General features: G+C 39.4%; 1 protein-coding gene across 1 annotated transcript in view; it reads left to right on the plus strand.

Moving 5' to 3' along the window:
• Positions 1-12,849, plus strand: part of SCARF2 (scavenger receptor class F member 2) — a 160,421-nt gene that overhangs the window by 60,587 nt on the left and 86,985 nt on the right. The window contains exon 2 of the mRNA XM_018569822.1: positions 704-762. Within this exon, the coding sequence (XP_018425324.1) occupies positions 704-762 (59 nt within the window). The remainder of the gene's footprint in view (positions 1-703; positions 763-12,849) is intronic.

The raw sequence follows: 12,849 nt of genomic DNA on the forward strand, positions 1-12,849 counted from the left end.
ACATTATGAACACTAGTCAGACATAATGGCACCACTGAAATATGTTTTTTAAATTATACAGTACTCAAGTAATTTTTGTTTTTCCGAGTCCTCCATGTAACATGTTTTCTTACCTGTTGATGCCTGCAAGCACATCACATTACTGTAACAAGCCAAGTTGCCCAGTAAAAGTTATAGGGCTGTGAAAATACATTTTGTTAACTTGTATTTTCTCCTTTTTTCTAATACATTTTTGTAAAGGAAAGATAAAAATTTAAGCTAGCAATAATATTGTCTTTTGTAAGGCAGAAAGTAAAGTGAAGTGGTGGTGAAAGGGTGAATAGATGATATTCATCATCATTACTTGAATTGTAAGATTTATGTAAAACTAAAATAAGGGGAATCTTGGGGCCTCAAAAGAGTCCTGACCCCTTCCTGCAATCTATCAGCTTGACAACTATTGGTAAAGCTAATGCTGCCTAGATTTATAGATTGCATAGTTGCCATTGTATAATAAAAATGCATAACCACTAGTTGTTAATCCATTTGAGCTTTTTTTTTTTTATTGCTATCAAAATTCTTTATATATGTTTAAGTTCCATTTTTCAGTTAAAAATTTGTATTTGTTCTATATCATGGTGTTTTTGTTTATATTATAAATTGTGTTGTTTAATAGTTCATGTAATAAATATTGAATAAATATTTTTTCTGTTTTTATATACAGGTCTTCGAGCTTTACCTGTTGCCCTGGATGGAGACAGCAAGGAGAAGATTGTTTAATAGGTAAGTAAAATGTAGTATTTAGATATGTGTATTTCCACAGAATGTTGGCTTGTGGCACTGAGATGTCAGTCATTTTCTTCAGATAGTTTTTGACACTGAAAAAAAGGCAGGTGTGCCCTCTTGTAATGCACCATGAAAGCTCTAGGAGGAGAAGTTGTGTGAGCAAGTCTGACAGAAGCTGATTGGATGGATGATTATAGGGGGGTGGGGGGAACCCTCCATCATGCTGCTCCCTGCTGCATAGAGGCACTAATGTCACTCAAGAAAAGGGGGCATTATAGGCTGCTCCATATAACGTTCAATCTTTCATTCAGTCGAGATTCTGCCATCACATCAATCCTGACTAGTGAGCACAAGTCCTTGATGTCCAAGCCATTGAGAAAGGGACCGGATAACATCCAGCATCATCCTGCCTCTTTTTCAGTGGCTTGGGCATCAAGGAGGAAATTACCGAATGGCCATGGGCTGAATGGCAAACTGTGTTCATCCAAAAGGAGAAAAGCAAAAAAATCCTTCAGGCAGGGTTCACACCAAAGTCTGCATTCCAGAGCGTTCGGCCTCTGGCCCTCAGTGTAATTCAGAGACAAACTTGAAGCTGAACTTTCCTGTCAATGGTGAGCCTGTATTTGATCTTTAACTAGTAAACCCTTACCCTGAAGTTAATCTTAACCCAACTTAACCCCTAAGATTGATCCACTTTATCACTTATTAGGTAATCCATCAAAACCCATACCTTCCTTGTAATTGCTGAATTAGTGCATGCCAAAATCAGGGCTGAAAAGTCCTCATGCCAAAAATAAGCAGGCTTGGAATTTTCATGATGCTATTTATTATTTTGGCACCTTTGTACTATTATACATTAGCAGGGCTCGAAAAATCCACTCGTCCACTCGTCTGTGACGAGCAGACAGTGATTTTGACAAGTCTTTTATTTACGTAATCCCAGAGTCAATCACGACGTCCAGCATTGTACACGACGACTCGACGAAATAAAATAAATAAATCAATATAAATATATATTTTTTAAACCTGATGCCCACCAACCCATCCGCTCACGACCAACTCCCGCCGCAGAATGGAATTCTGACAGATGCCGTCAAAATATAAACAAATGGACGGAGCTAGCAGTGACCGCTAGCTACGCCCAACTGTTTACATTTCACCGGCACCTGACAGGACTTAGCTGTGTGAGCCATGATTGGGCAAAGTCATCATTACTTTGCCCAATCATAGCTCTCACAGTGCACTGTGGTGTGATTGCGTAAAGTCTTGCACCTGACCTGTGGTTAGGTTCATTGCTTTACCCAATCAGGCCTTCACAAGGTGTGCAGTGCCTGGTGGGAGCTCGGCGGGCAAACAGCGCGCCGAACGCCCTGATAATTTGTGTGTTCGCAGAACACACGAACTGCCGATGTTTGAGTCGAACTGTTGGTCGACTCCAACATCGGGACCTTGATAGGTGTTATTTCTGTTACCTAAAGCTGATGTCCTCATAGGTTCTAGCTCATGCTTTGTGTTACTATTGACACTTAGAGATGTCTTTAGAGGTTCTAGGTTATGATAGGTGTTACTGCTGCTACCTAGACCAGATGTCTTCTTGGGTTCCTAGATTGTAAGATATAGCTTTCACTTTGTGGTGCTCTAGAGGAAAGGTTCACCCCAAAATGTAGTATATTACAGCTTTCTTTCTACCAGTCCCTAGATGTGGTGGCTTCCAATTTTAGGAGGACTACAGGACTTTGCTCCTCTGCTATTATCCAAAACAAAATAGGGCAGGGTTCTGCAGTGCTCAGAGACAGCTGAGAACAATGTAGCTGATAAAAGTCTGCACAGGTAGAGAACACAGGAAGTTATCAGCTCACAAGAGTTTTGTCAAGATCAACAGGTTTTTTGTACTTATCGAACAGATGTTACAAATCACTTTTAACGGTGTATAGGTAAAAGACCAAAAGGGGTCAAAAAGGGGAAGTTCACTGTTTAGAGTTTACATACACTTTGATTTCAGTGCGTATTTTACAAATGCTTCTATGATATCTGTAAATTCTGTCCAGTTTTATTACCACATTATAAAGCTCCCACTTGGTCCCTGGAGGGATGAGAACCAGTGGCCTGATACATAAACAATTTTTTTAATCAGTGGACTTCTCATACTTAACATGCTTCACTGTCACTTATTAGATCGGAATGTTGGACCATGAACTGAGAAATTTGCAGAATGTCTTGTAATAAAATGGGGAAACAAATTTAGCCAGTTTTACTTCTTTGAGTTTGGATGATAGTGTGCTTGTGGCGTAAGATAAAAAAGGAAGTGAGCACTAATTATATCCTGCAACAGCACACAAAGGAAATTGTCTTTTTATGCGTCACTGAAACTAAAGCAAAGTCATTGTTGTGCGATCAATTGCAAAATCACATGCTAGCTGCCTTGTTTCCCTGAAACCATGCTGCTTGTAATTTAGAGGATATGGTGATGTAACGCATGCTATACACTGTTCAGTTTTCATCAGCAATTCAGCTAACCCCACATTACTAAACCTGTCCATACACCTTGCGATTATCGTTCGATTTCTTTCGTGCCCTCATCGAACCATCGTTCAATTTCCGCTCTAATACCCCATCAGGCACAGACCAATGTGGATTCCAATTATCGCTCGTTAGCAATACTAACTGGCCGAATTCCGTCAATCGACAGAATGGATTTTCGTTTGCGCGTGTGTCCATGTCGTGATTTTTTTCGTACAAAAACGCCACTCGATTTTCGTACGGTTCAAAAAAAGTTTTCCAGCCTGACCGATCGGTGAAATTCGGCCAGGTGTACAGCAATTGTAATTCACTTCCCCTCAATTGGCTGATTATCGTACGAAAACCCGATCTCGTTCGATTTCCAAACGATAATCGCAAGGTGTATGGGCACCTTAAAGTTAATGGGAAAGCTTAGTGATTGGGGAATTGAAGTAGTGAACCATAATGAGGACTGAGAGCACTCTGCCATAGTGGTCGCAGAGATTTTCAGCATGCTCAAAATTATTTGTCCACAAAAAGAAGTTTAAAGAAGAACTTTGGGCAGAAATAATCTTACCCAGTACAGAATACAATATAAATGTGATGATTACACATATAACACCCACGTGTATATCTACATAGAAAAATAAGAAGTGTATCAAAAAGTGTAGGAAATCTCCATTAGGCCCAAAAACAGTGATCAACACTCCCCTTCCGTCTTCCACCACATGCACCCTGTGATCCAAAATGAACAGTGGGGTGCTCACCTGATGTTATGGACCCACCACGCAGTTCTCTTCTTAGTGGAGGAGGGGACCCCTGATTCCAATGGTAATTCAGTGGTAACATCCCAATGGTAATCCAATGGTAACATCCCAGAATATTCAGTACCCAAGAAAAGATAGATAAAACAACCACAGCAGGTACCATCCGGATGAAGACATTTATTATTAAAAAGGTACTCACATAAAGAACAGTTATTCGAGCATACAACAACCAACCGCTTCCCGTGTGAGGTAATACCCACAGCCTCTTAGAAGGGAGATACAGTCAACTCCACCCTGAGGGCCTGTTCACATGAGATCAGGTCCTGATCACGTGCTGATCAGCAGACGTGGAGCTGCTGATGCAGTGCGTTTTTGACGCGTTTTTGATGCGTTTTCAATGCATTTACGGTCCGGATGCTGACAGTTAATTTTTTGTCAACGTTGATGACATCATAATAAGTGGAGCAAGAATACAAATTTTTCTTTTTTTCCCCCCTTAGCTGCATTGCGTTGCGTTTCCGTTCCGTTTTCGTTGCGTTTTCATTGCGTTTCGTGCGCGTTTGCGTATCCGGACCGTTTCCGGACCTGACAAAATGTGACATGCAGTATTTTTTCTGTCGTAAGCTGAACGGACTGCGCACGTGAGAACTGGAGCCCATAAAACACATAGGGATACATTGGGATGCATTTTGAGTGCAGCAGCGTACGGAGCCGGTCAGCACACAAAATGGACGTCGTGTGAACAGGCCCTTAGTCCCGTCTACCCGGCCGGTGGTACACATATGTAATGCTTAGAAGCTTCTACACTATATATTGGCACAGATTATTATTTCTTTATAATCTTAACCATTGCAGTGGAGCTATCCCTGCACTGCAAGGGTTAAGTGCTCAATTTTGTCTAGGGTGTGAAATAACAAAGATATACTCACCTGAACCTCAGAGCTGGCTTGCTGCTAGACCAGCCCATGCAGCCCCTCTCCTCCCTTACTTCGGTGATGGAATGTCCCTCAGCATCCTCACCTCCAATACACTGTATGAGATGTGATGACTCACAGGATCTTAGACCATTGGAACGGAGGGGAGAGAGGCTGCAAGGACCTGTCTAGGAGCTATCTGGCTCTGAGGTTTAGGTGAGTATATCTTTGTTATTCTCATCCTTCGATGAAAATAAGCACTTAACCCTTGCAGTGCAGGGGTAGCCCTACTGCAAGGGTTAAAGTTATTTCTGCCCAAAGTTCTCCTTTAAATGATAATCTGTATATTGACTTCAGTAAAGGAGCAGTTACAATCACTTTATAACATTCCCAATCAGTTTCTGCTTATTGGCATTGGCTCTAGCAGTATTCTTAATATAGAAATGTAAAGCTCTTCACCCCCAAACACCCCAAGTATAAAGTGAATCTAAACCCAGGAACAAAAATATAATATATTGCAAACTACCAGTCCTTCAATGATGTGGCTGCATTGGTTTTCCTTTCATTAAATCGAGAATAATTTTCCCATTGACATAAGTCCAAAACATGCCCTTAAAGGTAAAGAAACACACCTGAATTGCACACTTGCTCAATGGCAGCTCCAGTGTATGTCTGCATTAAATTCCACAAAGAAAAGCAAAAATTGAATCTACTTTACAGAACAATATATAAATTTATGAGCACACTTCACAGCTTGTCAGCTTCAAAAGAAGCCTAAACGGTTTCAACAATTTGGATTAGGAAGTCAGGTCCAAGTAATAAAGTGAAACTAGCTATTGAAAGGCACACATAGGATGGTTTCCTTGTTAATAAAAATATTAATAGCTATCTTCTGGTGTGTGCTCGCCGGGAGGCTAACAGGTTTGTTTTAGGACATTGGTGTTTATTTTCATAATAGTATGCTGTGGACTGCCTCTCCACAGCATAGACTGCTTTGCTTGCCTTTTTAACAAAATCTATATATGAATGTTACCTCTTAACCTTTTCTCAATCAGTGGCACATGTACCCCTCAGGTTACTTCTACCAGGATTACTGGATATTGGTACTTCTGTATATTGATTAAAGTGAAATTAAAGGATAACCCCCCCTCCCCCAATGCTAGTGGAAGGACTTACTTTAAATGATGCCTCTTATTTCCTGTAGTTTTCAGGAGTCCCTGCAGCGCTGTCCCATGGAGTCTGTGCGGGTGCACGCTGCCAGGCTGCCTGCATTGACTTACCTTGTGTCTCTCCTCATCTCCCGGCCGAAGATCTGTACTGCGCATGCGCCCGCCCCATCCTCATTTGCTGCCGCTTGAGATTTTTGAGATCTTCGGACGGGAGCGCGTGGCGAAGACACAAGTAAGTTTTTACCTTTCTGGTAACTTTTTACAAAAAATATTTTTGCATATGTCTACTGCTCGCTAGAGTGTTTACATACCCTTTAAGATCTCTAATTTAATTAAAAAGCAAATATTCAATCAAAATTAGCAGCTGTTGACATTAGGGGGTTCAAAAGGTCCTATTGTGATCATCTTTCTGAAAAAGGCATTTCTAGCATGCTTGAGCATGCTGTCAAATTCTGTTTTTGTTATAGGAAATACCTGATATCCTTGCTGTCCAGGGTTTATGCTGTTTTCAGAGCCTGGCAATATGAGATTGTTATTCTATTTGAACATGGTAACCTTATCTTACATACATACATTTTGCAAGTATAAGACATAGTTACATAGTTACATAGTATTTGAGGTTGAATAAAGACATTAGTCCATCAAGTCCAACCTATTAGGATCTCATTCTAGGAGTACCTGTACCCCTGTATATTACGGTCCCTTAAGAAATCGTCCAAAAGTTTCTTGAACAATTCCACATTATTTGCTGAAATCACCGCCTGTGGCAGTGAGTTCCAGACCCTAACTGATCTTACTGTGAAGAACCCCCTTCGCCCCTTGTGCTGGAATTTTTTTTCCACCAATTTTAGGTGATGGCCTCTAGTTTTTGTAACGGAGTTAATTTTAAACAGTTTATCGCTAATGTTGCTACCACCATTAAACATTTTGTACATGGAAATCATATCCCCCCTTAATCTCCTCACCTCTAATGTGAACATGTTTAAATTTAGTAGCCTCGTCTCGTAGCTCTGGTCCTCCATACCCCTAATTAGTTTGGTTGCCCTTCGCTGGACTTTTTCCAACTCAAGGACATCTTTTCTTAGTACTGGTGACCAGAACTGGACCGCGTACTCCAGATGAGGTCGAACCAATGATCTATAAAGACTTAAACCTTTTTTACCATGGGGTATTTGGCAAGCATCTGATATTATAAAGGGGTACATAAAATGAGAGTAATTAAGAACCATGATGTACTGTATATATAATATATTTACATTTCTGCTTTTCAAGCCCTATTACAACTGTGGATGTGCATACCAAAGCTTGGAACATCGTCTAAAAAAGGGACTGAATACTGTCAAAAGTACACTGTGCCATAAAATGTGGTATGGGCAGTAATAAAACATTTACTACTTTACTGTTTCAGTCTTCAAGGCATTCAGATGTCCTTTAAATGAATATATCTATTAAGACAAGTAACAACATATAATATATTAACAGACTTATCAATGTCTGCTCTATTTTTAAAGACCCCTCTTTGTCACATAAAATATATTTTTGAAGTTCATATCGCATGCTTGTGGACCATGTGACTTTTTTAGAGAAAAGGAGGGGAAATGTAATAAGTAAGAAGTTGTTTATGTATAGAGAGTCTTGTGTTGGCCAAGGCAGTCTGACGCCATGCAAATCTTGTCACATTTACTCAGCTACTAACATACACAGCAGAACAGGATATATATATATATAAGCTAGTGGCTTTGTACATGAATGTATAATGAACTCGTTACTGAAAAGGGCTTGTGTTAAAATCCACTGCGAATGTCAGTTGCTTCTCCATTTTTCATTGGTAGCCCATAGAGTGTTTTTCATAAATATTCACCAACCTTGTACCTTTCCACATTTTGTGGTACAACGACTTAGAATTGCAATTGATTTAAATGGGAATTTTATGTCATGGATATATACAAAATAGTCTATAATACAGGCAAAAAACTCTACATAATTCTATCTAATTTAGAAATAACCTGTCAAGTCTTAATTGCATATGTATTCACCTGATTTTCTGGGGAAACCCCCTAAAAATGTTCCACAGTAATGGGTAAATCTTATTTTATTTTTATTTCTGGGGCTAGGGGGGGGGCATACAAATATGATGTGCTCACCATACTTGTTAAAGCTGAACTCAAGACAAATATAAAAGACACATAACTGCAATTCTGTATTTATTCATAAATTATGTTTATGTATTTTTTTAAAATTTAAATAGTGTATTTACATTTGACTTAATAGCAGACTCTTGCAACAGCACTCAGACTAGGAGAGGGAGGGTCAGGGCTGGGGGTTAGGTGCACTGCATTCCAATGTGCTGATAAGGAACACACTTATAGCAAGAGTGAGCAGAGAGATGAAATAATAAATATGCTGCTGCTCTTTTACTTTCCAGGCAGCAGGCTAGGTGTTGATAGAGAGAACCCCACTGTGTTTCTTCTACAGTCTATAGCCGTAACAGAAAGTGGAGTCATCCCTCTGGCTGTGCTGTGTGAGGGCAATGTGTAAGGCTGGCCATACAGCTATCAATTTTTTTCGTTCAACCCGCAGGCTGAACTAAAAAAATTGACCCGATTACTCCATCAACACAAACAACGTGTCAATCAAGGAATCCTTCTGTTTACATTGTAATACCCAAACAAAGTGGGCAGCTCATTGGCTGCCGCCTCTGATCGATCAAACATTTTCCAGCTGGCTCCTTCGATCAACTGATCGAGTAATACCAGTTGAAAGGGAGCCGGTACATTAAAAAACAGACGAAATTCGACCAGTGTATGGGCACCTTAAATCTCCAAACCGGATGGACAGAAATACAAATCCTTTAGCAGGTTGTTTATATATTTAACCTCCCTGGCATTTTTCCTGAGTGTGGCTCTGAGTTAATTTTCAGTACCAAGAGTGGAAAACCCAGAGCCACACTCGGGATTGCGCAAAAGTGTCACTTACCTTGTCCCTGCGAGCCCGTGGTGTTCTCTGCTGTGTTCGCTCGTCCAATGCCGGCATTCGGCTTTCAGTTTCGTTTTTGGGCGTCACAGCGGGGGGCGGAGCCGGCGGGAGATTCAAAAGTGCAAACATGACATTTACACAGAATACACACAATACAATGTAATCTGCTATAATTACATATATGTTAAAACTATTTCACTTCAATTTTGTCCCTAGAGCTTTGTCTAGTGCCCTGCCTGCACTTTTACTGTACTCTATTGACTGTGGTACGGATCAGGCAGCGACCCCAGAATTCCCATTTACTGGACCATTTTTTTATTATTATATTATCATTTTTTATAATTATATTATAATTTCTTATAATTATTTATACTTATTTATTATATTATAATTTATGATTTCGTGTTTCAAACTTTATCATACCCGGGATGTCTACTGGACTCTTGTTTGGACAGATTTAGGTGAGTTATTCCTAAGATTTACTAAGAATTACAGGCCTACAATATAAAACAACAAATTGCCATGAAAACCAATGTACCGCTTTGGCATGCTAAAATCCTGCATAATCATACCGCCGGGGAGGTTAATGGGTGTTTTACTGTGTACCTGGAGTTCAGCTTGAAAAAAATATTTTTTGAAAAATTAGTTGTCATGGAACATATACTGTACATGTGACACTGCCAGATAATATCAATGCTTGTACTGTATATGCTTCATATCCTTAGCTGTACAGATCACCATGCAAGAGAAAACAGAGATGGTTTAAAGTTGGGCTCTACCACAAACATGTTCCTTATTCATCCAGTGCGCCACAGCTTCCGTTAAGTGCGACTGGGTTGTCTCCCATTGAAGAATGGCTCCTGGTCACGTCTCCTCCTCTCTTTTTAATTCAGAGGTGAGCAGTGACTTGCTTACGTCATGCTTATTTCTGTGGTTGGGTATGATCTGTATAGCATCTGCTATCACCCGCCAATGGACATAGATTGGCATATGGATATGTGGGCGTTTACTGGGAAGCAAAGAACACCCCTGAGCACCATCCACATATATTTCCACTATGCCACTGCATTCCCATTGATTCATGGGAATTGTAGTTTTTATTTCCCTCTGGTAAAGTCATTGGATTTGCTGTGAGGTGCCTGTATAGATCCTTCCCAAGGCATAGTACAGTTTCCAGAAGTACCTGCGGCATGGTACAGTTTTCAGAAGGCATAGTACAGTTTTCAGAAGTACCTGCGGCTTAGTACAGTTTTCAGAAGTACCTGATGATGTCATGAGGCACAAAATTACTTGAAAAGTAAGGAATTCATAAAAAAAAAACTATTAAAGTATATTTAATGCGCATGGGGGCAGGAAGCTAGGAGTTCAAAGTGGGTCGAACCCTAGAGTTCAGCTTTAAAGTTTCTAAAACTATTAAGAGCCTTCTGACTCATATACTTGTGCCCTGCACCCTCTTATCTCTTGCTGAATATAGCCACAGATGTCCAGAGGTTGTCAAAAGTTATCCAGACTTGTACTTTTTGATGCCCCACTTATCCTGCCACCCCAAGTGCCATTTTACTAAATACAAGTCAGCACTAGGTTGGTGACCTAAAGAAATGTAGGATTTAACACACAAAAAAAGTCATTATTAAATGTTGCACTCCTAAAATGCAAATAAACAATATACTCTAAAATCACTTTGTATATCATACTATTAAAGGAAACCCTAGCGTGTAAAACCATTAAAAATACAGTATGTTACAAATACAACACTACTGCCCTGGCAATGCTGCATTATATATACTGTATGTGTATATATATATATACAGTATATAGCTTAACCATGGAAGAACAGTGAAAGAAATGTAAAAACATATTAACAGACTCCAAAAGTATGCCCAGAAAAAGGCCAGATGGGAGACTGAGATACTCAATTTTGTGAAATGTTCTAAGTAGCTGAGACTCTCCCATTGTTTCAGACTGCTATCTTATCCATATCAGTAGCCTTCATCTTTTAGAGCAGGTCCACACCATTTTCTGGACCAGATCTGGACTAGATCCGGAACGCAGTGCATTACAGTTTGCGGCATTTTTACCGCGATTTTGCCGAGTCCCGGAGCTTTTTTTTTAAAGCTTAAAATGGGCTTTTAGGTGCATTCCAGTGCGTTTGTATGTGTTTTTTATTTGTTTCCATGCGTTTCAGTGCATTCTAGACCAGACAAAATGAGACATGCAGTATTTTCATGGTCTGGTCTGGAACGGACTGTGCTGGTGTGAACAGAGGCCAGAAATAGCATATGGATACATTAGGATGCATTTTGGATCCAGAAACAATCTGGTCTGGTCTGGAGATGATCTGGATGTGGTGAGAATGGGCCCCTAAAGTGTTTTTTTCCTTGAAATACGTGTCTTCTAAAAAAAATAATAGTGTCTTCTTTGTGTTTATTTTATGATACAGTTCCCCACTTGGTAATTTTGCAAGTAATTGACCTTCTTTGGTAATCGGTGCATTTCTGTTATAGCTGTAAAATGTGTAGTTTTACAATGCATGAAACTTCCAGAGCCTATGAATGTGCCGGGAAGGTGGGAGAGGTGATTTAGAGTGTTGGGATCCATCAAAATTTTGGTGTGGGGCCCTGATACTGTTTAGCTAACTAAGTACACTCGCCACAGAGATTTGGGCTTTGTTTGTATTTGACATTTGTTAGTTGTTGAAGACCAAAAATAATCCAGCACGAGTAATAAAGCAAGTGGCAATTAATTCCATGGAATATCCAAACCTTTTGAATAACATCAGCCACCATTTTGCATGCACTTCTTATGATTAGTAGTAATATTAATGGAGTTTAGCTAAGATATAGAATTCCTAAATTACTTGAAAGTTAACAATCCCATAGAGTGCTCCCTTTTAAGGATTTACTGACCAGCCCCAATGCAAGTACTGAAAACTATTTTATAAATACCATAACATTCATTTATTACAATATGCCAAGTATAGTATTTTTATTTGAACATTTAGGTCTTGTTTTGATTACAAATCTGGACCTTATATACCGTCATTGAATAAAGAGATGTATCCTACTGAGCTGCTAATTACTTTTCTGGAGTATAATTAAAACCTAGACTGATCCAAGTCATTCAGGGAAACAGTGCCTTTCATGAACTGCCAATGTTAAATTGCCAGAACTAAGGTCGATGATATTCTGTGAAATTCTGCAGTGTCATTTGCTTTTTGTGCATGTTGCAGTAGGTTTATGCCAAAAATAGTGCAAGTTCCATATGCTGCATGTTCAATATCCTCTGTTCTGTACATGTTCGAGATAAATAGTTTTAGTGCATGGAAGTGACAAAGAACAGATTAAGAGACACTCTGAAAACAAAAAAATCAAAGTAAAGTTTTGTCGGATTTTAGTAAAAAGAAACAAAATGTATTTCTATTCTCAAAAAGTAACATGTTTCTACACCCTGTCAGATTCAGGATAAATGTTCCAGTATAATAGAAAATTCACTCTGGGCACAGGCACCTTTAGTAATTATCTGCAGTATCCAGACAGGGAGCAGTGTCAAAGGCACACAACTCTGCTGCAGCTCTATGCAGCTTTCTGCAAGGTGTTGGAATTAAATAGACATAAAACTGCAGATTTTCATCTACTTATTACTTTGCAACTTCAATTTGCTGGAAATGGCAAGGGAAATTATTGTTTTTTTTAAAGCTAAAGCTGTAATGAAAATGGATTGTCAATATGTTTGTTTTAAAAACCTTATTTTATATATATA

The sequence above is a fragment of the Nanorana parkeri genome, unplaced genomic scaffold (assembly GCF_000935625.1).
Source record: "Nanorana parkeri isolate BGI_ZX_2015 unplaced genomic scaffold, ASM93562v1 scaffold1404, whole genome shotgun sequence".
In the NCBI taxonomy this organism is placed as follows: Eukaryota; Metazoa; Chordata; class Amphibia; order Anura; family Dicroglossidae; genus Nanorana; species Nanorana parkeri.